General features: G+C 44.1%; 2 protein-coding genes across 11 annotated transcripts in view; both read right to left on the reverse strand.

The window, feature by feature from the left end:
- MTMR1 (myotubularin related protein 1) overlaps positions 1-4009 on the reverse strand; it is a 61238-nt gene extending 57229 nt beyond the window's left edge. For 2 of the 5 annotated variants that reach the window (XM_070366085.1, XM_070366084.1), the window contains exon 1: positions 3407-4009. In XM_070366085.1, coding sequence (XP_070222186.1) covers positions 3407-3561 — 155 coding nt within the window. In that variant the 5' untranslated portion in view covers positions 3562-4009. The remainder of the gene's footprint in view (positions 1-3406) is intronic. The other 3 variants (XM_070366086.1, XM_070366087.1, XM_070366088.1) reach the window with 3 other exon arrangements.
- A 5583-nt stretch (positions 4010-9592) lies between these two features.
- The window catches only part of MTM1 (myotubularin 1), a 92469-nt gene continuing 75623 nt past the window's right edge, over positions 9593-26438 (reverse strand). For 4 of the 6 annotated variants that reach the window (XM_070365807.1, XM_070365804.1, XM_070365805.1 and 1 more), the window contains 6 exons: positions 25554-25739; positions 23884-24090; positions 22784-22876; positions 22065-22178; positions 18012-18188; positions 9593-11308 (listed from right to left, as the gene is read on the reverse strand). In XM_070365807.1, the coding sequence (XP_070221908.1) occupies positions 11141-11308; positions 18012-18188; positions 22065-22178; positions 22784-22876; positions 23884-24090; positions 25554-25739 (945 nt within the window). In that variant the 3' untranslated portion in view covers positions 9593-11140. The remainder of the gene's footprint in view (positions 11309-18011; positions 18189-22064; positions 22179-22783; positions 22877-23883; positions 24091-25553; positions 25740-26438) is intronic. The other 2 variants (XM_070365806.1, XM_070365809.1) reach the window with 2 other exon arrangements.

The following is a 26438-nucleotide window of genomic DNA, read 5'->3' on the forward strand; positions in this document are numbered from 1 at the left end:
GAAGGCCACGTTTCCTCTCCTGTCTCTGCTCTTTGCTCAGCGCAATCTCCCTGTATGCTCCTGGTGACAAAAGCCAGCTGCAGCTTGGGGGTCCCCAGCTTTGCTTCTCCAGCCTGGATGCTCTCAATCCAGAGGCCCAGGATCCCATGACACAGCTCCACTGGTCAGTCCCAGAAACCCTGCCGGCTCCACATGTCTAAACCAGCCTCAGTCACCAGCCTGCAACCTGTTCCTCCACCCTCATGTTTCCTAAGTCAGGGAAAAGCAGAACCTCACCCAGGGACCTCAGACTCCAAAGCTGACATTTACCTTGGGGCCCATACTCCTTTTCGCTCTCACATCTGAATGCTCAAGTCTTGTCACTCTTACCTGCTAAGTATCATGAGAAGGCACCTTGCCCACTCCTATTCCAACTCCCTTTTCCAGACAGACACCCATCATTTGTCCAGGTTCTCCTGCCTCATGAATTTAAGCTCCACCTCTATGCCAGTGACTCCCAAATTCAGGTCTCCAAACCAGACACCACCTCTGAACTCCAGGCCTAAACAAACCAACTGCCTCTTTGATATTTGCTCTGGGACATCCAACTGACATCTCATTGCTGTTCTATCCAGGCTGAGTGCCTGCTAACTTCCTAACCCTGTTCCACTTAGAGGCTTCTCCATCTCAGCCACACCGTCTTCCACAAGCTAAAGATACTGGAACTGTCCTCAATTCTCCCCTTCTCCTAGCCAACTGCCACCCTGCAGCAAACCTTGCTGGCTCTACCCTGCAGATGTCCTTCAGATGATATCTTAAGCCTGACCACTTCTCCTTTCCTCCAGCCTGCGGCTCCACTCGCAGCCACTATCCTCTCTCATTCTGATGACTGCAACAGCCTCCCACCTGCTAGACTCTCTGATTCAACTCCTTCCCCTTCCGGTCTGTCATCTGCACAGCAGCCATGGAGAGCTTACTGAAATCTACACCAGGTGTCATCCCTCCTCTGCTCCACGCCACCCACTCCACCGTCTGTGGCCCCTGTGACTTCTCTGACTTTGTCCTCTGCTGCGTCTCCCCAGCGCCCTCTGTGCTGGTGACACGGCTCTCCAAGTTGACCCTTGAACACAGGCCTCAGCCTAGAGTGCTGTCGCCCAGCTACGTGCATGACTAGACCCCTCATCAGGGGCACTACTGAAATGCCACTTCTCTCCGAAAGGCTTTCCCCGATCACCCTACACAACATTCCCAGCACTGCCCAGAGTGCACACCCCAGCCACTTCCTATCCCTCCCAGATGACTCTTGTCCCCCTGCACCTATCACCATCTAACACAGAACACATGTGACTTGGTCTTTGGTTTCTCTCTCCCACTAAAGATGACCCACGAGGGCAGGGATTTGTGTGTGCTAGCTATATCCTCAGGCCTAGCACAGTGCCAGACACAGAGCAGGCTCTCGTATTCACAGAATAAATGACTGAGAGGAGCATTTCTAGAACCTACGTAACCTAACTCAGTGAGACCACTCTGCCTCCAGTCCCTTCACAACACTACTGCGTGGCACTTGATCTCAAATGCAGAGGCCATCCTGCAGCTCCCCTGATGGAACTCCTCTTGTGACCCCTGTAACTAGGTGACCATATAATTCCTTTTCCAAACCAGGACACCAGTGTGAGTTGCAGAAGGACACTACTGATAATATCACTGGCCCAACCAGTACCCTGTACCATCTTGGGCCAAAGAGACCACACAGTCCAGTCTACTTGTAGCTAGGGTGGTTATTAAAAATGCAGAATTTCAGGCTCTACTCAGGAGGTGGCAGATCAGATTTAGGGTGGGACCCAAGAGTCTACATTTGAATCAAGCTCTAGAGGTGATTCTGACTTGGGCTCTACAGAGCTGTGTGGAGAAGCACTGGCCCAGAAGACAAAGGCATGGCTTCTTGGAAGGCACACAGGCCCCATCAGGATCTAGCCCCTGCCTTCCTACAGGCCTTTACTACCCGTTTCCCACATCCAGCGTCCAGCCAGGATGACACACGTTCCACTCCAGTGCCCAAACAATGCACCCTGTCTGTCCCTACCACTAAAAATGAAGCGAATACCCCACCTCTGGGTACCATAGCGCAGTGGATCACAACTGAGGTGGTAGAGCCTTTTAGAAAAATTCTAACACCTAGGCCTCACGCAAATCTCCTGAAGGAGAAGCCTCAGAAGGGGGTTCTGGCCACCTGGAGTTCTTAAATAGCTTCTCAGATGATTCCCATGCACACATCATCCAGAGCGATTCCAAGCGCACCTCCACCCTGGCACTTATCACATTTGGTTTCAATGGCTGTTTTATTTGTATTCTCCACTAGATGTTAAGCCAGAGTGCAAAAGCCGTCTGCCATTACTCTCTAATTCTCCAAGCACTCATACATCATAGAATATCTACAGATAGTGCAACCCTGACCATTCCGCACACTATCTTAGCTGTGATTAGTTTTCAGAGAAGCTGACCACCTGGGTAATGACTTTATTAAAATGTACTGTAACTACACAAAGGGAGTGTTTCTTGTTGTTCCTATGCCTTTGGAAACTCCCCAAAGTTTAGCTCACTGGAGTGACTAAGGCAGGAACCAACATCTTAAACTGTCCTAGGGGCTTTAGGATCAGGATGCCTTAACTGCACTCTAGTGTCAGTGAAGTGCCCAAGATGAAGGAAAGCTACGTACTCCAGGAGATGGGATCACCCAACTCTTGTCCTCAGAGGGTCAGGGTGGCCCTCCCACTTAGATCTGGTCGGTTTATGCTTCTAACTGCTTGATCTTAGTTCTCTGGCAGTGGGCTTAAGTGTTTGTGAAAACAATGAACTGGTCCCTTCAAAGTGTGAAGAACTGAAAGTAAACGCTGATGTGTTCTTGCATCAGGAGCAGTTTGGAAGTTTTCCACTGAAATGAGGGTATCTTTGCTCCATCTGTACCAGCTCCGACACCCGCGGGGTTCCGCCCCCCCCAGTACCCCCTCACAATCCCCACGTCAAAGCCCCCAAGCAGCGGCGGCGGGATTTGGATCTTGAGATCACTCGAGGCAAGGTCATGCGAAAAAAGGGGCGCCGTGATGAAACTGCCTCCCAACGATTTGTGACCGAGGTACCGGCCGCTGAGGCGGCTCCCAGGTGCAGTAGGAGGCGGCCTGGGACGCGGTTTGACAGTTGCGAAGCCCCTCGGGGTGCGGGGAAGCTTCGGCGAGCTGCGAAAACGAGCCAGGTGCGGGACCAGCGACCAGGCAGGGGTTCGAGGGGCTCCGGAGGGGACGGGGAAGGGAGACGGGAGGCGGACGCCCCGGCTCGGCCTCAGGCCGGCGCGCGGGGAAGGGGCGGCCGGGCCTCGCGCGGGGCCCTCAGAAGTCGGGGCGCGGGGTGGGGGCGGCCGGGCCCCGCTTACCTGTCCAGAGTCTCCACGCTGGGCTGCCGGGAACCGACGGCGGGGCCCCCCGCGACCCGAGGGGGCCTCCTGCCGCCCGCCGGTCCCGGGCCCAGGCCCCCGCCGCTGTCGCAGCCCGCCGCCGCTGCCGCCGCCGCCGCCGCCGGCCTGTCCATGGCGCGTCGAGCCCGCCGCCGCGGGGAAGCCGCAATCGGGAGGGGAGCGGCGCCCCAGAAGGTCCGGCCGCGCGCCTCCGGCGGCCCTGATCTGCCGCCCGCCCGGCTCAGACGGCCGCCGCCATTAGCTGTCACCTGGCGCCCCGCGTTACCCACAAGGCCGCGCGCGTGGGGGTGGGGGGCGGGGAGGGCGGTGCGCGACCCGGAGCCCGGTCCCCAGGCCCCTACTCCCAGCTCCGCCAGAGCCCCACCTGGGCCACCGGCCCGCCAGCCGGCGGGGTGAGGCCCGGGCGACCTGGACACGTCCCAAGCCACTTGGGGTCGAAATCGACCCACGACTTAGGCAGAACGTGCTTTGCTCGGAAAACTCCTAGATGGGCTATAGCGATGCAGGGTTAAAGAAGAAAAAAAGTTTAGAGTAATTCTAGTATTCAGTACGATTTGTTTTCCATCAGTTTTCCTTAGAAAAGTTTTGCGGTGGGAGAAACCCCAACGCCCGTGGGCCTCCCTGCTCTTGACATCTCCAACCCCAAGCAATCCCATACATTTTAGCAACCTCCCGTCACTCCGTTCTTAGCCGCCCTTCCACGCCCCCACAAAGCCACCTCCCCGCCATCTGTAGGGCAGCCAAGTGTTCTGATGCCGCCCTCGGAACATCCGCCCTTAGTTTATATTATCAGCAACGTGTAACTTCTGTCGGCTAAATCACCGCTTGTGGAAATCAAGTCCATATCTGATGATAAAAGCATTTAGGATATTTGATTCCTGCTTTATATTTATTTTCCTGACCATTCTATTAGGGTTTGCATATCCAACGGGCTCACCACCCATTACCCACCCCTGATTTAGTTGGGGGTGGGAATGATGGCTACTGCCCCTTGCCTGTGATTGCCCTGGGTATGACCTATGACCAAAGTCTGGCCAGTGAAATATAAAGGCAATAGTTTGCATTCTGATAAAAGGTAGACCTGTAGACAGGGAGTTATTAGTTCCCATCCCAAACCCATCCTGCCCTCTCACATTGATAACTTCCAACTGAACTATGAGAATGTGATGCTTGAAACCCTAACACCCAAGAGGGGATGAGCCTGAGGTGAAAGGGTGGCAGGGTGAGAAAAGTTAGGAGGAAGGAAGGGCAGATTTCCAGATATACTGGAGACCCACCTCTTGCAGGCTTCTGGTTCTCCAAAATTATTAAATCAAATGCTTAAGTATTACAGATGGAATGTTTGTTTCTCCCCCTACCTCCACCATTTATATGTTGAAGCCCTAACCATCAAACTGGTATTGAGGTATTTGGAGATGAGGCCTTTGGGAGGTGATTAGGTCATAAGGCTGGGGCCCTGAAATGTTTGGATTGTGCCTTTCTAAGGAAAGATGCCAGAGAGCTTGGACTCTCCTGCACGGAGGAAAGGCCATTTGAGAACATAGTGTGAAGGCAGCTCTCTGCAAGCCAGGAAAAAGGCTCTCCCAATTATCTCAACCTTGCCAGAATCTTGATCTTGGGACTTTCCAGACTCCAGAACTGTAAGAAAATAAATGCTCATTGTTTAAGGCACCCAGTCTCTGGTATTTTGTTATGCCAGCCTGAGCTAAGACACCCACTTTCAGTCCAGTACTTTGTTAAAAGGAAGTATGGGCATCCTATCTGCTCTGAGCATTGTCAGGAAGAAAATGGTGACATTTTAAACATATCCTAAGTCTCATACTCTTCAAGGAGAATAGGCCAAAGAGGAATCCATTCAGCACACCACTGCTTGTACCTGACGACCTGAGCAATCTGTAGCCTGACAGGTCTTCTCCTGCTGTCTGTTGTTTCTGTTGGTTCCCACTGAGGGCTTTCTATCTTTGCTTTTTTTAACTGTGTGTTCATTTTATTTTTAAAGTTATTTGTGAGAGTTCCTAAAGAAGCCTAGGACAAAAGTGTGTTACTAGATATTAATATTTACCAGATAATGCCAATCATCTTCAAAGCAGTCTATGAGAGTTCCTATTGGCCCACCTGGTCAATGCTTGGGATTGCCAGACTTTTCAAAGGTTTGCCAACACATGGGTGTGGGGTGGTATCACTGTGGTTCAAATGTACATTTCCCTGATGAGATATGACCAAGCTCCTACTTAACTAAGAAGACTCAGTTCTTAACTGCATTCCCAAGAAATTCCTCCTTGACCCCCTATCTTGGCCCCAAACCCCACCCCCACCATCTGCCTCTATTGAAGCAGGTTGCACCCTGCATGGGAATTACCAGTTAACTGGACTGTCTTCCCACTAGGCCAGACATTCCTGGAAGGAAGCCACTGTTTTATTCATTTTTGTTTCCCAACAAAGGTCAGCTGACAGAGGTCTGGGTCATAGGAAACAGTATTTGTTAATAAATACTATCTAAAATATGGTCTTGGACTTTCCTGATGGTCTGATGGCTAAGACTCCACACTTCCACTGCAAGGGCCATGGGTTTAATCCCTGGTTGGGGAACTAAGATCCTGCGTGCTGTGTGGTGCAGCCAAAAAAATAAAATAGTCTTAAAAAAAAACACACACTTCTGGTTCTTTGTCGCATCTCTAAAATGATTTTTTAAAAAACCCTTAAAAAGCAACCCTATCAATTTTATGTTGTGGGGAGGCTAGATAGTACCGAGTTTGGCACATATGTCCCTGATACTTAGCTCTCTTTCTCCCATTCAGGGGCCAAGGGAGTTGGAGAGATGCAAGGATAGAAATAGGGAATAAAGTCAGAGGCAACTCAAACTCTAAATTTTGCCTGCAATTAACTAAATGAATTGAGCTACTCATTTACCCAATTGTGAATCACTATGGAGCTAGTAACAGGAGAGTGTGTCTGACCTCTCAAGGCTTGCAGACCCACCTGCCACCTGCCACCAGGGACTGGGCTGTGTAGCAGCATCACAGCTTCCTAATACCTAGAACCTTGTCCATGTTACCTTACGTAGCAAGGGGGCATGAAGATTGCTGACTCTCTGACTCTGAGGTGGGGAAAGCAGCCTAGGTCATCCAGAGGGGCCTAATAAAACCACCGGGGTCCTTTACATGTCAACAAGTGAGGCAGAAGAGTCAGAGTTGAGAGATTTGAAGGCACTGGGCATTAGTCGCCGGAGGAAGGTGGCCACTAGAGGCTGGAAGAGGCAAGACAAGGACTCTCCCCTAGAGCGGCCAGAGGAAAGCAGCCCTGCTGACACCTTGACTTTAGGCCAGAGAGGCTAACTTCAGCCCTCTGACTTCCAGAACTGTGAGAGAAGAAATGTGTGTGGAAGATAATAAATCACCACTAAGTTTGTGGTGATTTCTCACAGCGGAAACAGGAAACTAATACATGGGGCCAATGCCCTCCTGTGCCATAAATATAGTATGTGCTAGGTGATAAAAGTGTGTTTCTGAAAAGGGCTATGTGCCTTATAAGGAATCTTCTAGCATGAGCACTCCCTACCCTCACTGAGCAGATGGACGCTAAGGCCTCCTCGCAGGCCTCTGGATCCATGGCATCTGGGGGCTGGTAGGACCTCACATCTTCTATCCAAGAAGCAGGTCCACAGCCCAGACGGAAACCCAGGTCCCTACACGGCCCGACCTGTGTTCTTTCTAATACATGTTTGTGACATAAAGCACCCAAAATGAGATGAACAACCTTCTTTTGTAATTTATGTGGGCTGCACTGTGGAACAGTCCATTTCGAAAGCACATACATAATAACCATTGTAAAGGAATAAGCCATGTTGTCTGCAGCTACTAGGAAAACAAACTGCTATGTCTTAATGGTCATGTCTAAACATTTTGGCTACCCTACATAATTTAAATACTAAACATTTTAGCTACCCTATGTGGTTTAAAACATTATCACCTTTGCTTTTAAAGGACAAATTATTGCAAATAAGGAATAATCCATATCTGAATCTAAGCCTCATAAGAAAATGAAAATACTTTGTTTTGCTGATCTTTCATCTTCCAGATTCATTGAATACAAAAGACTTTATTAATAATTCTTTAACTAAGTTATAAATCTACCAATAAGTGTCAGAGTATCAGACTCTTATTTCAAAAATTGGTATTCTGTCCAGCAGTATGCTTTAGAGATTCTGTGAACCTAAAAGAATTCAACTGCAGTCTATTTCAATCATTAGGTTTTCCCTTGAATGTACTAATCCTCATGTTCTTATTTGCTGCATACATTTCTTTCCTTTGAGTGTCCCCAGAACTTACTTTAATAGCCATCAGTAACTATATCCTCTAGTCCTAGGTGTATATACTCTGTAATAAATCCCTGTATTTTAAGAACATTCCCTTTATAGTAGTCCTGCCAGGTGGCCCTAATGGTAAAGAACCCACCTGCCAACGCAGGAGATGTAAGAGACATGGGTTTGATCCCTGGGTCAGGAAGATTCCCCTGGAGAAGGAAATGGCTACCCACTTCAGTATTCTTGCCTGGAGAATTCCACGGACAGAGGAACCTGGTGAGCTACAGTCCATGGGATCACACAGAATCAGACACAACTGAAATGATTTAGCACACACACACACACACCTTTGCCTAAAGCTCCCAAAAGCCACATGAGCTGTGCACATGACTGACAGCTGCATTCTGTAGATAGGACTGCAAGTAAGGAGATATTGGTCAATGGATTTTCCAACTTTTGAGTATCATTCTATCCCAAAAGCATAAGGAGGAGCTGTCTTATCACAAATAAATCAGAAATACCATGACTATAGTTAGAGAAAACCTGTTATATTATCAAAAATATGTATGATTCCAATTACTTGAAGGGCTGCCCCAGGAAGAGTTTATTCTATTTCATTCCAGAAGGCAGAGCTAAAGCTATTCAGTGGGAATCCAAGAGGTAGCATTCAGTTTGGTGCCTGCATACATCTGTTTCAATGCTCTGGAACTTTGGGCACGTGGGTGAAGCCCTGCATCCATGGTGCTCTCCTCAGTTGAACAACAGGGACAAGAGAACACTGATGGCCATGAGGGCGCAGTGAGGGTGAAACACAGCTGTGCCTGAAGAAGAACCTGCAGAGTTCTATGAGTAAACCTACTCATAGTTTAAATGAGATACTTACTCTTTTAAGAGTCCTATTCAGATTTTTTAAATGGTAAGTGAACTATTATAACTATTTAGTATTCTTAGCACATGCATACATAAACAATTTCCAGTTGGCAGCATCTGAAGAATTTTCATATTTCTTACCTAAAGAGACTTTGAGTATGACTTATTTCAGTCTCTCAATCTCCCTTAATATTTTCCATCCAGAGTCTACAGTCTCACATCTCTGCAACCCAGCACTTTTGTGAAAGCTATCTTTATGTTAATAAAGACAGCTGTGGTTTGACACAGAGAACAGACTTGTGGTGGCCAAGGGGCAGGGGAGTGGGGGAGAGATGGGAGTGGGAGTTTGGGATTTGCAGATGCAAACTGCTATATATAGAAGGGATAAACAACAAGGTCCTATTGTATAGCACAGGAAACTATATTCAATATCCATGATACACCATAATGCAAAAGAATAGGAAAAATATATATGTATAACCGTATCACTTTGCCATACAGCATAAATTAATACAACATTGTAATTCAAGTATACTTAATAAAATAAATTTTATAAAACACAGGTCATTGTGCTGTGCTGTGCTGTGCTTAGTTGCTCGATTGTGTCCAACTCTTTGCGACCCCGTGGACTATAGCCTGTCAGGCTCCTCTGTCCATGGGGATTCTCCAGGCAAGAATATTGGAGTGGGTTGCCATGCCCTCCTCCAGGGGATCTTCCCAACCCAGGGATCGAACCCAGGTCTCCTGCATTGCAGGCAGATTCTTTACTGTCTGAGCCACCAGGGAAGCCCAAAATAAAGGCACTTGTGGCTTAAAATCTGCATTGTTAATGTACTTAAATTTCCAATATTGTTGGGATTTGGGGAGAGCCCTATACAAGGTTGCTAGTAAGATAAAGAGCATATGAAGTAGATCCAGGAAAAGCAAATAAGATGGGCAACATGCACATTTAAGACACATACACTACAAAGTTACAGCCCTGGGAATAAAGTGCAATGTTTAGTTAATGTATTTATTACAGCAGGTCTTTAGTCATTATTGCCATGAAACAGTTGTCATGAAATTTCACAAAATTCTTTCAGCTATTAGTATTAGCTTTTTTTTCTTTTTATGGAGTGACACTTTGTTAATTTATGAAATATTTACAGCGTTTACAAAAAGCAAGAGACTAATAAAATTTCTTATACATACAAAATTTATACATTTATACTACTGCATTTGAGATGTCTTATTTGGTAAACCATTAAGCTATGACATAAAATAATTTACAAAGATATATTTAATCTCTCTTAATTCATTGAAAACAAAACCATATTAGCTATAAATAGACCTTTACAAATCATTGTAAAACACATTAATTGCTTTTTAACTCTAGCCTTAACTTTTACAAATATACTGACTAAATGAATTAGTTCAGATATCAAATAGAACTGCATTTGAAATTGCATTTAATACTACAAAAAAAGAAAAAAACCTGAAAAAGCAAACCGCTGGGTACTTCAAGTAAAAATCTGTAGAACCAGTTTTTATGCACTCCTGGGTGGAAAAGGGTGTCAAACACCATTGAAATTCATAAACACCATACTTTCAAGAATACGCTCAACAAATGTACATCTGCGGCTTTTATTTCAGAGGCTGCTGCTCTAGGGACAGCTCACACATCCAAGATGGTCAACCCGACACTTTGGCAGATAAGCTAGTTTGACTAGAGCAACATTTGCAAAAACATTCACGTAAGCAGCATAATGCATCCAACATCTTCAAACAGTGCTAGAGAAGGGCTTTCCACCACCTGAAAACAGGTCAGAATTCTAGGCAAGCTCATGAAAGAACTTAGGAAACAGAAGTGGAAATGTTAAAAATAATCAAATCATATTTAACTGGGCCCTATCTTTTTTTTTAAATATAAAAATATGCTTCTCTTGGAAATTAGGGGAAAATACTTCATATTCCAAAATTTCAAAATAATGGAAAACTCATCTACACAGCTATTTCTCAAGTCATCACACATATGATGGTGTGAAATTTGGCAATTATTTAAACACCTTGTTTTTGGATCATGCCTCGGAAGCTGAGCTCAATTTGGTTTTGGCAGGAACACACATCTTTCACATTTAGGTTCACTTTAGATCACCCAAAGCAACTATTATAAGCAGTCTGAGGAAAATCCATCTCATAAACATACATTTTCCCCCTTTAGTTAAAAATGTCATTGTTCCAATGAGGCCCACAAAGTACATATTGTACACATAATATTTCTGAAGAGGTTGAAGAGGTAAATATGATTTAAATATTATCTTTCAAAAACCACTTTTGGAAGGTATCAGGATTTTCCAAAACCCCATCTGGGCTCCTTTCTTCCGATTGCCGTGTAGACACTGTAGTTTTCTTGCAATATGTATTCTAGAAGGCACATATTCAAGAGTTTAAGATTATGTTAGTTCAAGTTCTAAATGGAGGCAAATAGTTTAACCTACTTTGTACAGAGGCCCCGAATGAAAAGTCTGCTTTTTTCTTTATTAGAAGTGAGTCTGCACGTGGGGCATCATTTGTGAAGGGCTAGAAGGTGAGGCCGAGGGATCGGAAAGCTTGGCAGAGTTGGCAAGCTGCAATTCATCAAGGCGCTTGATGTACTCATCACGTAGGGCCAAGAGTTCCATGTAACGCTGCTCCACTGGGTTTGGCTGCTGGACAGAAGGAAAGATGTGAGTGCTTTCTGCCACCAAGACACACCTGTGCCCCCATCTGCTGCAGCTGCTGCTTTCTGAACAAACCCTGTCATTGGGGGGTTAATAGACATCATTTCCTTCACTACTGCACAATTTGCAAATACAGAAAAGCACAAAGATTCATGATAATAAAAAGATAGCCAGCTATCTGCCACCAAGAAATAACTCACACACACAGTTCCACACACATGTGTCGCCATCTTTTTAAAATGCATCTATCCAGGCATAGGTCCGGGCTGCTGTGTCACCTGTCCCCGCTGTGCTCTGAGAGGCAACAACCCTTCTCAGGCTGGGGTGCAGTCTTCCTTCCTGTGCAGACTTGCAACCCTTTTTCTCTGAGTATCCAGTAACAAAATATACCATTCTTCTCTACTTGGTAAAACTGGACCTCAGCGGTTTTCTCTAGTTCTCAATCCACATTTTGATCTGCCACTATGTTTCTGAACTGGATCTCAGTTGAGTTCCATGGAATACATAAACCATGGCTGCTCTATCCATCCCCCACAGGGGGATAGCATCACCACTATTACAGGTGATGCTGGGCCATCTTTGGACGCGTCTCCTCAGGCAAGTATATGAATGTTACCTGAATGAATTGTTCTGGTGGGTGGGGAAGGAACTGCTGAAGAGCACAGTATGATTGGTTCCACTTGACCACATGCAGTCCGACTGTTCTCTGAGGTGGGGAGATGTTCTTACCGTCTCACTAGTGGTGCCTGGCACTTCCCGGTCACCAGTGCTTGGCAATGTAAGAGAAATAGTTTTTGCCAATTTGATGAGTATAACTTGGTATCTCATGGTAGGTTTAGTTTGTATTGCTGTGCCCTAACACAACTTTTAACATTCTACTGTCCATATTAATGTATAGCAGAGAACACTGGCCCCAACAGGCAGCCTAGTGTGAATCTCCAGTCTACTGAAGTGCCTTTCTTTATGGCTAGTGGCTTCTAGAACTTCCACTGCATTATAGCTCAGTTGGTAAAGAATCCACCACAATATAGGAGACCCCAGTTTGATTCCTGGGTCGGGAAGATCCCCTGGAGAAGGGATAGGCTACCCACTCCAGTATTCTTGGGCTTCCCTGGTGGCTCAGCTGGTAAAGAATCCGCCTGCAATGTGGGAGGCCTGGGTTCAATCCCTGGGTTGAAAAGAGACCCTGGAGAAGGGAAAGGCTACCCACTCCAGTATTCTGGCCTGGAGAATTCCATGGACTGTATAGTCTGTGGGATTGCAAAGAGTTGGACACGACTGAGTGACTTTCACTTTCAGTTCAAGCTGCGTGCTGAAGCTGCAAGTACCAATGAGGAAGCCATGAAGACACTATGCTGATGAAGAAGGCTACACCCTAGATCTGACTTGTAATGCTCTTTGGGACTTGCATCAGAGAAGATGGCAGGAGCTAGGACTGTATTCATTTCCTGTGGCTGCCAGACTCTAGGGGAGGAGACTTCATTGCCTCTACCAGCTTCTGGCGACTCCAGGCTTCCTTGGCTTGTGGCCACAGCACTGCAATCATTCTGTTTTTACACAGCCTCATCTCGTGTATATGTCTGGCTTTCAAATCTTCTTCTCTTTTCTCTTATGAGGACACTTATCCTCGGATTTAGGGCCTGACTAAATATAGGAGGATCTCATCTTGATATTCTGAACTCAAGCACATCTGTAAAGACCCTTTTTCCAAGTAAGGTCACATTCACAGGTCCCAAGTGGATGTGTGTTTTGGGGGCCCCCATTCAACCCACTACAACCTGCCAAGGCCTGACTGGTGCTCTCCTCAGCGCTCTGCTTACAAAGGGGCAGGGTTTGGAGAAGTCTCCTCCTCCCTCCTAGCCCCATCCTTCCTGTGAGCCCCTGTTCTTTTTACTGTATGGCTCTGTTCGAACAGGAATGTGTGTAGAGTGACTGATGCCCACTAAGTGCTGTGCACTGCCCCTTAATACCCTTTGCCTGTTTTTCTATGTATATGCTCCACTGAGAGCTGGACACTGCTCCAGGGGCTCAGGGTTCAGCAGTAAATGTGCGTGCTCAGTCATGTCTGACTCTTTGTGACCCCAGGGACTGTAGAGCCCACCAGGCTCCTCTCTCCATGGGATTCTCCAGGCAAGAATACTGGAGTGGGTTGCCATGCCCTCCTCCAGGGGATCTTCCTGACCCAGGGATCAAACTCAGGTCTCTTATGTCTCCTGCATTCCCAGGTGGGTTCTTTACCACTAGCGCCACCTAAAAGAGGCCCCAGTGTCCACTTCTGTGGTGTTTCTCTTCCAGCAGGGGGAGACAGACAAACAGCAAAGACAATGATGACCCTGGGAGGCCCATAGGACGTGGTCCATAGGACATGGACGTAGAGGTCCATGGCAGGAGGGACAGGGAGACACCGGGGGTGGGTGACACTCTCAACAGGGTGGTGGGAGTGAGTCACCTTGACAAGGTGACTCTTGGGGGAGGGCTGCAGGGAGGGGAGGGAGGTGGCCAGGCAGATGGCTGAGGGTCTCGAGGCCGAGCAAGGAGCCCAGTGTGGCCAAAGCAGGGTGTGTGAGAAAGAGGCATCAGTGAGGAGGCTGGAAGCCCTGCAAGCTTTCCTGACAGCCTGGGACAAGTGGCGAGAGAGCAGGGAAGGCGAGGATGACTGTGTGGTAAATGGAAGCTCACCTACAGGGACAGGAGTGTTTGCTGGGGATGGGTGTGTGCGACCTCTAATGTGGTCAGAGTCTCACGTGTACAGACACATATGAACACCTACCACACTGCACACTTTGAACATGTGCAGATTATTATGTATCAATTATACCTCAATAAGGCTGGTTTTTAAAGTGGGGGAAAAGGATGACATTCAGGTTTCTGGCCAGGGCATGTAGGATGGAGCTGCCAAGCACTGAGATGCGGAAGCTGGTGGGAGCAGCAGGTTTGGGGAAGAGGACTCCATGTGCACTGGCTCCGTTTGCTGTGCCAGGACCATGGACCACTAAACATTTACCATCGATGCTCCATTCTTCCCCCTCCCCAGCCTCCACATCTCTGGTCTCTGTTTCTAGGTTCTGTTCTGCTTCAGATAAGTCTTAACATGTGGCAGGGCAAGGGTTTCCTCAACACTCTCCTCCAAAATGCTCTTGGTTATTTTTAAAACTTCTCTTTTCCACATGACTACTAGAATCTATTTGTTATTGTACCAGCAAGACAAGAAAAAGAAATGAGAGATAAAACAATCATTTTTGCCAATGATAGACAAGGCTATAGAGTTAGAAAACTATTAGAAATAAAAAGATCATTTGGTCTGGTAGTGGGTACAAAAGATGTCTAGCAGTCATTAGCCTAGAGACAAAGAGAACCAATTTAGGGATATAATAGAAGGAAAGAGTCCATTTGTGACAGCATATCACAGGACAGAACAGCGAGAAATGAAATTCATAGTGAAGTGACTGTAAATCCCACACCTCGACATGTCCCTCAGGGAATGATGTATGAAGTAAGGAGCATGCCAGGCACAGGCAGTCAGTGGCTACACAGGTATTTTAGGCTTCAAGTGATTTTCATATTCATATTCCTTTCTAACTTTTCTATGAGAAATGACTTAAACCCCACCCAGGTAAGCCTGTGAAGATCTGTCCTTGTTGTCATCCTAAGTAAAACAGGATCTGCCTGAGGCAACCCTGGTTCAGAGCCACATGGAGTGCAGATGTCCCCAAAGGACAATATGCAACACACCAGCAGCTGAAGGTCTCACTAAGGGTTTACGGGACTAAATTCTCCATTGGCTTTTGACCTGAGAAACTTCCTCATATTAAATAAAAGTACCAAATTTGCTTCTTCACAGTTTGTCAAATATAAGAATTGGTCTTGCCATCAACTCTCAGTTTTGAGGTTGTAGCAAAGGCCAGTGGATTCCGCTTTTAAAAAAAGCACATTAGCCCTGCCTTCTTCTTGGGGAATAGCTCACTGTGGGGAGAGGCTGGATATGTTTCTACATCTTTCAACACCAATAGTTTACCATAGTGCTGTGAATGTCCCTGGGATTCAGCAACTGCCTGTATACCAACTGGGCCACACAACTGAAGAACAATTTCAGTAGTTAAGTATATTCTTTTAGGTTTACATTACAGAATTTGAAAAGTCCTGTGTGATTGGATTGTAATCTATTTCTGTATGAAATAATGTTCTGCATAAGATCTTTTGGGAAATTTGATGCACTTAGTTCACATTTCTCCTCGAGCTTGATCATCAACGTCTGTTCCTGGGCGCCCCTGCAGTCTGGGAGCTCCTTGTGGACAGAGACCAGCTCTTCTTAATCTCTGGGTCCCCCCAGTGCCTGATGCATGGTATTTGGCAGATGAAAATGCAAGATGCCGAACGAAATAAAGATGTGTATAGGACCCTTGACATTCAGAAAATCTATATAGGAAGGGTGAGTTATTTTCTTGGAGTAAATCTCACAGATCATAATACAGACCAATCGCTGTCTGAAAATAAAAACCTCAATCAAAGAAATGTTCACTCCTACCTGGCTCAATTCCATTTGGCTCAGTTCTGGGAGAGTAAGGGGGAGAGACACGTCACAGTAAATTCTTCCAGTGATGTTGCTAAAAATCTGACTTGTCACACAATTGTCATTACCTTTGTATGTCATAAGTGAATTGCTCTAAATGCATGGAATTTCAAGAGCTTCTCCAAGTACAGATGGATGAGAAGAAGAGACTACAGAAACTGTACAGAAACTATCAACATTTTCTAATCACCAACAGTTATTTTTTTTAAGCCATGATAAATACAGAAGAGGTAAAATTTATAGGACAAACAAGGCTCATCTATATAGTATTTTTTAACCAGCAAATAAACATGTCCCGTGTAACAGTGCTTAGAATCTTGGGAAAATTCCTATTTCCTCTTTATTTGATGTTCCAAATGCTAGAACTACAGCTAAATACACTCCCTCTGTGTACTTCTCAAATCCTAAACTAAACAAGTGAATGTTCTCAAGCCCTGGAATCTGTCACTTTCCAAAAGATCATACATTTCAACCATCATGAAACTGCAAAAGGCTTTCAGGCAAGCAAGCAGAGACCTTGAAACAAGAGGGCCAGCTTAAACGTGCATCTCCCTGGTGGGAAGAGGGTACACACACTGGCGTGTAGCCAGCTGCCTGAGTGGAACAAACAATCCAGAGTCAGACTGAGCACCAGGCCCTTCTATTGCCTGACTATGTGTAGTGGGATTAAAGCTGACACTTACGTAAGACTGGCCTGGGAGAACAGGTATTCAACCATCCTAACCACAGGAAAGTGTGCAAACCTTTAGAAAGAGTGATCGCAAATACTTAATATTTACAATGCTTAGAACAAATCGCTCAATGGATGTACTGCTGAGCCCTCACAAATAGGCTGGATTTTCCTTCTGATCTTGGATGCAGTAGTGGGAGAAAGCCTGACTGTGCCTTTAATAAAATGTGGAGTCTTTTGCTTCAAAAATCACCGTTTCCATGTTTGACTGATAAATGGCCAATTGACTGTACTATCCTTTGACAGATCAATTATCTTTATTTTAGAAGTAAAGACTTTCGGTAAAAAGCACTCTGATATTAGTTGACAAGTAACATACATGTGAATAGATAACAGAAAATGTTTGATTTCCTTGAAGGATCATCTCAGTCTAGTTTCTGGAAAGAACCTTCTTATGACGTGTAACAACTTTTAGTCATTAAAGGAAATACTTGACTATGAAAACTCAGAAATTTTCCAGAGATTTAAATTAGTTTACATCTTATGGCATAGATGAACTTATATGCAAAGCAGAAATAGAGACACAGACGTAGAGAACAAACTTACGGATACCAAGGTGGGGGACAGGGGTGGAATGGATTGTGAGATTGGGACCGACACATATATACTACTATGTACAAAATAGATAACTAATGAGAACTGACTGTATAGCACAGGGAACTCTACTCAATGCTCTGTGGTGACCTGAATGGGAAGGAAATTCAAAAAATAGGGGATATATGTATACATACGGGCTTCCTGGTAGCTCAGGTGGTAAAGAATCCGCCTGCAATGCAGGAGACCCCAGTTTGATTCCTGAGTCAGGAAGATCCCCTAGAGAAGGGACAGGCTACCCACTCCGGTATTCTTGGTCTACCCTGGTGGCTCAGACAGTAAAGAAGCTGACTGCAATGTGGGAGACCTGGGTTTGATCCCTGGGTCGGGAAGATCCCCTGGAGGAGGGCATGGCAACCCACTCTAGTATTCTTGCCTAGAGAATCCCTGTGGACAGAGGAGCCTGGTGGACTGCAGTCCATGGGGTTGCAAAGAGTCACACATGACTGAGCTTCTAAGCACAGCACATGTATACACATAGCTGAATCACTTTGCTGTACAGAGAAACTAACACAACATTGTAAAGCAACTATACTCCAATAAAAAATTAGCTTAGATCTTAGTTTTAAAAAACTGCATTACTCATATTGGCAGGAAAATATTAGTTCAACAGCAATCAAAATAAATGGTTAGGCATTAAAAACAGTTTTTAACTGAAGTTAGGATTAAAAGCAAGTGTCATTTTTTACTCTCTTTTTCCTTTCATAATATTTTTAAATAACTGCTACATAACATTATCAAAGTCCCAAGCTAGTACTCATTTGACATCACTATATTCACAATGCTACTTCACTTACTTGTTGCTTGATTCTGGGGTTCCATCTAATATAGTAATTCACCCAAAGTTCCAAGTGACGCATACTGGCAACTGGATATAACACTCGATTGATTTCCTTAGTGTAGAAGGGATTTTTGAATTTGTCTTTATTACTATTGATCAGTGACCATAAAGAAACGGTTCTTTCTGTAACTTTCTAGAGGAAAGAGAAAGTGGAAAGCCTAAGTAAAAACACACCCCAGTACACAAACCATTTTTCAGGCTGCGGTGATACAGCTGAGCGTCAATTTGAATCACACATGTACATTATCCCCATAATAGCTCAAAAAGCCTCCTGTGCCTGGAGTGCTGAGCACCACTTCCCGATATTTGCATACATAATGGCTTGAGAGCCTCTGTTTCTGCTGGAAGACAGAGGGGCAGGATGCTGTAACATTAAATGCAATTCACTGACCTAAGAAAACTATTCCTGGCTGGGAAAACATTCACGAACAGATGGGCACCATGCTCTTTTGAATTCAGCAGCAAGGAAAAATTATCACAAGATCTCACTGACTTTTTCCATTTTTGTGTTTGTTCAAACTACAAAATCTTAACCTGGGTCTACTTGACAGTTTGCATCTAGATAGTTAGGTTAATGAAACACCCAGAGGTTTAATGCATCATACCAATATCCAGATATTTGAAACACCTAGATACCCAACTTCAGTGAAGTTTCATTTTTTCCGTCTGGTGCCCATCATTTCATACAGATGTTCATATCTTCACTGATTTTCAATTATAGGTTTTTTTTTTTTTTATCAGTTCTGACCATAAATAGAGGAAAATCAAAACTTGGGAAATAAAAAGGCAAGTATTAAAATTATTGAAGGCAGAACTGGAAACTCTTTGTGGTGATGAGAGGTTCAAAAGGGAAGGGACATATATTCACCTATGGCTGATTCATGTTGATATTTGACAGAGAACAACAAAATTCTGTAAAGCAATTACCCTTCAATTTAAAAATATGTAATTTTTTTTAAAAATCAAGAAGAAAGGACCAATAAGATAAAAGTGGAAGCTGAAAAGAACAGCTTGAAATAAGTGACTGAAGAAATCCCTTGAACATACAGATTTTTTTAATGTGAATAGTAATAACAGCAGCATAATTTTGCCTTCTTGGGATCCACCTAAAACTTCTTTTGACCCTTTTGGATGCCACAATCTACACTGCTGCTGCTGCTGCTAAGTCGCTTCAGTCATGTCCGACTCTGTGCGACCACATAGACAGCAGCCCACCAGGCTCCCCCGTCCCTGGGATTCTCCAGGCAAGAACACTGGAGTGGGTTGCCATTTCCTTCTCCAATGCATGAAAGTGAAAAGGGAAAGTGAAGTCACTCAGTCGAGTCCAACTCTTAGCAACCCCATGGACTGCAGCCTACCAGGCTCCTCCGTCCATGGGATTTTCCAGGCAAGAGTAAAGGAAGGAGTGGGGTGCCATTGCTTTCTCCACCACAATCTATACTGCCTTGTCTTTATTTGCATGCTTGTTTTTATTTTTATACGTGCACACAGTTGACTTAAAGTCAAACAGCTAGACCAGGTTTGTTATGGAAAAAGCAGTCTCTCACCTTTCTCCCCCAAACAACTGTGTTTGACTTTTTAAATGTATCTGGTTATTTGGTACTTACCTCCACATCTTGGAGAAACACTATCCTCTTGCTATTTTTTGACTACACATTTATAGGCATTAACTCTTGACACTGTCACAGGGAGAATGGCTCCCACCCCACGCTGCTGTGCTCGCACCCTCTGCCCTGCCTGGGAATCCCCAATATATAGCGTAGCTTTGATGAGATCCATGTTTAGGGTTTAGATTGCTATGACTCAGCAAATGCTGAGGTCCTTCTTCTTGGGCTAGTCGCTTTCTCCAGAGATGATTCTTTCTGTTTTTTTTAAAAGTTCAGTGTAGTTCATATACCATAAAATTCATCATTTTAGTCTACAATGGTAGACTTTTAGTACTAAAATGCTTTTAGTACTTTCTCCATGGTGTGCAACCACCACCTCTGTCAAGTGCTAAGACATTTTCATCATCCCCAAAGGAAGGCCCATACACACTAAGAAGGAACTCCCCATGCTCCCCTCCCTCAGCCCCCTGTCAACCACTAGTCTGCTTTCTGTTTCTATGGACTTGATTTTCTAGACATTTCAGATAAATGTAATCATATTGTATGTGCCTTTTTATGTCTGACTCCTTTCAGTAAGCATATTTTCAAGGGTCATGCATTTGTGATGTGGGTGAGAACTCCATTCCTTCTGATGGCTGGATAATATTCCATTGAATGGAGAGACCACATTTAGTTTGTCTGTTCATCAGCTGATGGATGATGGGGTTGTTGAGGCCTTTTAGCTATTATGAGTAGGGCTGTCCTGCACTAAGTTTTTGCCTTACCCCTGTTTTCCTCCCTCTTGGGTACATACCCGGGAGTAGAAATGCTGGCTCCCATGATATTTTACACCCACACCAGCAACATCCAAGGGTTCCCTTCTCTCTCCTTCCCTGCCAACAGAGAAGGCTCCTACCTGAAAGATAAGGACCTGCTGCCAGGATGTAAGGAGTCAGCAGGGGACATGGGCGGAGGCCCTCACAGGCCAGCTGTTCCATTCACTCAATCCCTGATGACACTCAGGTCTCCAGCCTGGAGACCTACTCTCACTCTTTCTCGAGAAGAAACCTCTGTCCTCAAGTGTAGAGATGGGTGGGCGTGATCCAGGAAAGCTGCCTGCTTATTCTAAACACGCCTTCAGGGTATCTTATCCCTCCCCCTTTGCCCCAGAAGCCCTGAGTCATCTGGGGTTCCTGCGATGCAAAGTGGACTGGTTCTTGCCTTCCCTACTGCTCGTATGAGATTCTCAAGTGAAGTTATTTTCCACTTAGCTACTATCTTTCCAGCTTCCAAGTTTGTTACTGTGTCTCCTTTCTTATTTCCCCCTGCTCTTATGAGTTAATGCCTTTTAAAAATTTTCCCTTACTGACATTTTTATGGTGTTTTGGGAGGGTGACCTTGCATGCCTTTAATAGCCATGCTTACTCCAATAGCCAAGATATGTAAGCAACCTAAGTGTCTATCAACAGGTGAATGGGCAAATAAGATGTGTCATGTATATACAATGGACTACTACTCAGCCATAAAGAATGAAGTGCTGCCAATTGCAGCAACATGGCTGAACCTGGAGGGGATGATTATGTTTAGTGAAGTAAGTCAGAGAAAGAGAAATACTGTATGTTTTCACTTATATGAAGAATCTATAATATAAGTAAAGAAATGTAGAACACAGAAACAGACTCACCAATGTAGAGAACATACTAGTGATTACTAGCAGGGAGAGGGAAGGTGGGAGGGGCAGTATAGGGGTGGGGGAGTAACAGGTACAAACTATTAGGTATAAACTAAATAAGCTACTAGGATATACAGCATTGGGAAATATAACCATTATTTCATAATAACTTTAATGTGCTGAAGCTGAAATACCAATACTTCAGCGACCTGATGCAAAGAACTGACTCATTTGAAAAGACCCTGATGCTCGGAAAGACTGAAGGCAGGAGGAGAAGGGGACAACTGAGAATGAGATGGTTGGATGGCATCACCAACTCAATGGACATGAGTTTGAGTAAGCTCTGGGAGTTGGTGATGGACAGGGAAGCCTGGCGTGCTGCAGTCCATGGGGTCTCAAAGAGTCAGATACGACTGAGTGACTGAACTGAACTGAACTTTAAATGGAGTATAATCTATAAAACTACTGAATTGCTGTGTTATATACTGAAACTTACATAGTATTGTAAATCATCTATACCCCAACAAAAAAATCAATCTTACTCTCTGAGGGAAAAGTCAACGTCTTACCCACGAAGGCCACACCACAAACTCAATAACCTCTGGTTGAAGTGAAAACGCCCAAGCGTGGGGTACAAAATGAGACACTCTGCATTCACCACAAGCCAAGCTATCAAGTTCTTCGTATTTCATGGCAGACTAGACATATTTTGGTGACCCTTTAACCAAAAAGATGAGCATTTTTCACTCACCTGTTTCTCGCGAGCAGATTCACAGTTGTATAAGAACGTACCAAAGCGGCAGCTATACAGATGATCCAAAATTGTTATCAAAAACCGTTCATTGAATTCGAAAGCTGTAGGGAACTAGACAGAAACAAATGGGTAAGGAACACTTGAAAACCTGAGGCTTATCTCATAGAGCTCAGAAGAGGTGCATAATTGTTCTGGGGAGACAGCTGAGGCTGAGGTCTGCAGCGCCCTACGGCTCATCTGTTGGTGCTCTGCCCAGGGCTGGAGAGCATAAATGAGCATCAAGTAAAGGAATAAAGAGTCAAAAAGGGAAAACAAGCCCATTTTCTGGGGTTCTCCTGAGCGTACAGGATATTTGAGGTGATTTATTTACAGCAGTCTAAGGGAGCAGACATGCCCATACACAAACACCAGGGTAGGATAAATTGGAAATGATGACTGGTGGTGTCAATTGCACTGCTCTTCCATTAGCAGAGAGAGTATAGTTAAATATTACATTTTAAAACTTTATTATGAAAAATTCCAGTCAATATAAATAGTAGTGAGGATTAAAAAGTGAACCCCATGTACCCATCACCTGGTGTCCAGAATTATTTGCACATGGCCAAACTTGTTATATCTCTAACTCTACCCTGTGTTACTCTGACACAAATCCCAGATATTGTATCAAGATATTTAAAGATGAGGTGAAATGTATTTTCATCCAATATATCTCTTACCTGCTTTGACATCTGCCATACACAATCAATAAATTGGAGAAAAATAGGAGATCGGTCAGCGTCGGCGTGGTTTTTATCACCATGACCTATTCTCTGAAAGGAATTGATGATTTGTTTTAAAACTGAGAAAGGTATAACCCACAAAATGGGACAGTCACAACTCAGTAATCTGCCTTCCAAACACCAAGTTTCTCAGAGAGTGAATAGTATTTTTCCCCATGGCAATAAAGAAAATAATGTAAGGTTTCAAAACAATGGAAATTAAGCAGATAAACTTCTAAAAATATCAATGCAAACTGAGAAAGCATCATGATCCCATGTGAGCATTACAACTATTTTATCCGATCAGAATTTTGTGCAGCTGCAGGTAGACTGGAGCAGATCACCCTGCAAACTGTTACCAGTTGCTATGGGACCAATCTGAAAATTTCAAATCTTGAAACCATATCCAAAAGGGTGTGATTATTATAATTAAAAAATTCTTTTTAAAAAAGTTTTTTTCTCAAAGATAAGTCAAAAACTTGACCATTAACAATGATTCTTTCTACTTGACAATGCTGTTCACAGTACTTATGAAATTTAGATGCAGGCTACAAGGCTACACAGCAGTGTTTCTAAAATGGTTTATGGGTTCACTTCAGGAGAACCATCCGTGGAACTTGTTCAAAGTGCTTATTCAAAGGGTGTCTGGAAACCAGACCTGCAAACAGACATTTTAATAGGTTCTCTTGGTCTTCAAAATATCTATCAGAAAACAGCAAAAGCCTCAACAAAAAGTCTAGCATATCTACAAATATTTGGCTCTAGTAGTTATAATATTAGTTGAGAAAGGAGTATCTTCCCTCTTTTGTACAGTTTGAACTGAAACACTTTCCATATCACTTTCAAGTGAAACTGTAAATGGCACAGATGGATGAACATGTCTCCTGAAAAGACTGGCTAAACCCAAGGCGCCACACATTTTCAAACCCGCAGAGTGTTTTTTTGTAATACTACTCAGATTTTCTTTTTAAAAGGAAATCAGTGGTTTCACAAACTAGTTTTTTTTAATCCCAGGTGGTAATGACCAGATAATTTAAAAATTAGTTTTGTTTACTTACAGATGCGAATTTATGTCCAAAACTGATCCATTCTTTTTGGACCAATATTTCAAAGCCCTCGATGCTCCGGTAGAAGCTGTCCAACATGAGCATGGCCAGGGATGTCAGCTGGGCCGTCCTGTCCCAACCATCACTGCAGTGCACCACCACCGAGCTCTTCCCCGAAGAAACCCTGTCTGCGACCTGGATGGCTCCTGTCAAAACAAGCTGGCAAAGAAAAACATGCGAGTAAATGGCCAGCTGGAAGGGACTGCTTAAATTTGAACTTAAAGCCTTTAGTAAAAAGTCCTGCTTTAAAATACTCTTAACGTCTAGAACAGGAAATGTTCTGAAAATGGAAGGCCAGGAACTACAAGGTTTATTGCTTTTCCTCTGCAGAAACTGCTTTCAAAGACAAAGTGAAAGTGAAAAGTGTTAGTCACTCAGTCGTGTCCAACTCTTTGTGACCCCATGGCCTGTAGCCCGCCAGGCTGCTCTGTCCATGAATTCTCCAGGCAAGACTACTGGAATGGGTTGCCAGTCCCTTCTCCAGGGGATATTCCTGACCCTGGGATCGAACCCACGTCTCCCACACTACAGGCATATTCTTTACCACCAGGGAAACTGAGGTAAGTAGGTATTAAAAAACAAGACAAACAGACACAAAGCCAAACTACATGTCAAACCTTCTTTCACATATGTGATTATATGAGTTCACTAGGGCTATCATAATAGTGTCACACAGACTGGGGGCTTAAACGACAGAAATGTATCATCTCTTAGGTCTGGAGGCTAGAAGTCCGAGATTAAGGTGTGGGCAGGGTCATGCTCCCTCTGAAGGCTCTAGGGAAGGACCTGTTCCAGGCCTGTCTCGAAGCTTCTGGTAGTTCCTGCCTTCTGGTAGGATAATTTCAATCTTCAGATGGTATCTTTCTGAGCATGTCTCTGTGTCCGAATCTCCCCTTTTCATAAGGACACCAGCCTTATTGAATTAAGGGTCCACACTACCCCAGTATGAACCTGTCATAACCAATCACATCTACAATGACCCTCTTTCCAAAAAAGGTCACACCCTGAGGTACTGAGGGTCAGGGTATCAGCATATAAACTTTGGGAGAACACAAACACATATATAAGCTCCCCAACCAGGGATGAAACCTGCACCCTCTGTAGGGAGGCACAGAGCCCCCAACCACTGGACCACAAGGGAAGTCCCTTGTCAGTTTACAGAAATAAATTGCAGTTTCTAAAGTTGTTAGTTTCCTCACATAGTTTCATGTACTTTTAAAAGAATGGAAGTTTCTGATGCTTCTATCAAGACGAAGGATTGACTATAATAAAAACACGAAACTCATTCTTTAAATTAAGTCCATTGAGATTAGTTTCAATAAAAACAATTGCTCCAGATTCTTGTAGGTCGTATGCAGTAATGGTTACATAAACCTGGGGGAAAGGCTCAACTACTCGCTATTGATGAGTTGGAAAGTGATATCTCCACAAACTCTCAAGAATATCTTTACTTTAGGTAAGCAAATTGTAAAGAAACACAAACTGTCGGCCCTATACAACAAATATTGTTTCTCTCACTGTTCAATTTTTTTCAATTTAAGGAATTAAAACAATTTCCTGTTTCACTGAACAATTATTTTCTTTTTATATATAGACATCTTTTTTTCAAAATATATACTTGCCTTGATATGTTCCAGCCAATGAGTAGATTCCAAACTGGACAACCAATGAGATTCTTCCACATTAGGATAAACAATGTCTTTGACTTTTTTCAAAGATTCCCGCATAACATGAATGTTATGAATGTCTAAGAAGAAAAGTTCGGCGTTATGATACACATCATCACTTTCATATCCTCCTCCTGTTGCCTAAGAAACAAGATACACAAAACAGTAAGTTGGGTTTTCTATTTCTTCCATTACTTACACAAATATTTCAAAGGTTATTAGTCATCCAAATCTTAACCTAAAACCTTGTAACTTTGATTTAATAATTGATGTGACTCGACTTCCTATCTGACACTAGACCTCAACAATATTAGTCACACTCTGAGCTGGAAAAAAATGATGGGGAGCTGGCAATTTATTGGGAATCTGTATTTGCAAGAAAAAAATCATTTTCAAAATGTTCTCTAATTACTAGCTCTTCTTCTGGATCTGGAAAGGCAAGAGCTGGTCCTGAATGGTTCTCATCTTCTATCTGATTTTAACAGTACTCCGAGGGCAGGCTCACATGGGACACGATGAGCTAGAGGAAAAAGATAGGCTTTGGAGACAGACCCAGGTCGATAGCTCAGCTTCAGCCCCTCTTTGCTGTGCAACCTGTGGCAAAACACTTAACCTCTCTGAGCCTCAATGTTGTCTCTTGAAGAACAGGAGATAATACTACTGAGGTCTCCTAAGATTAAAAGGAGCTGGGCTCTATAACAGCTAACACCAGCCACCATTTAATGAGCCTCTCTGACATCCCAGATACGGTGATTCTTGCTTTACATCATTGTATCTAATTCTTATAACAATGCTACAAGACAGGTATTACTATCTCCATTTTGCAAATGAGAACAGATG

Source organism: Bos mutus, chromosome X (assembly GCF_027580195.1).
Source record: "Bos mutus isolate GX-2022 chromosome X, NWIPB_WYAK_1.1, whole genome shotgun sequence".
Lineage (NCBI taxonomy): Eukaryota > Metazoa > Chordata > Mammalia > Artiodactyla > Bovidae > Bos > Bos mutus.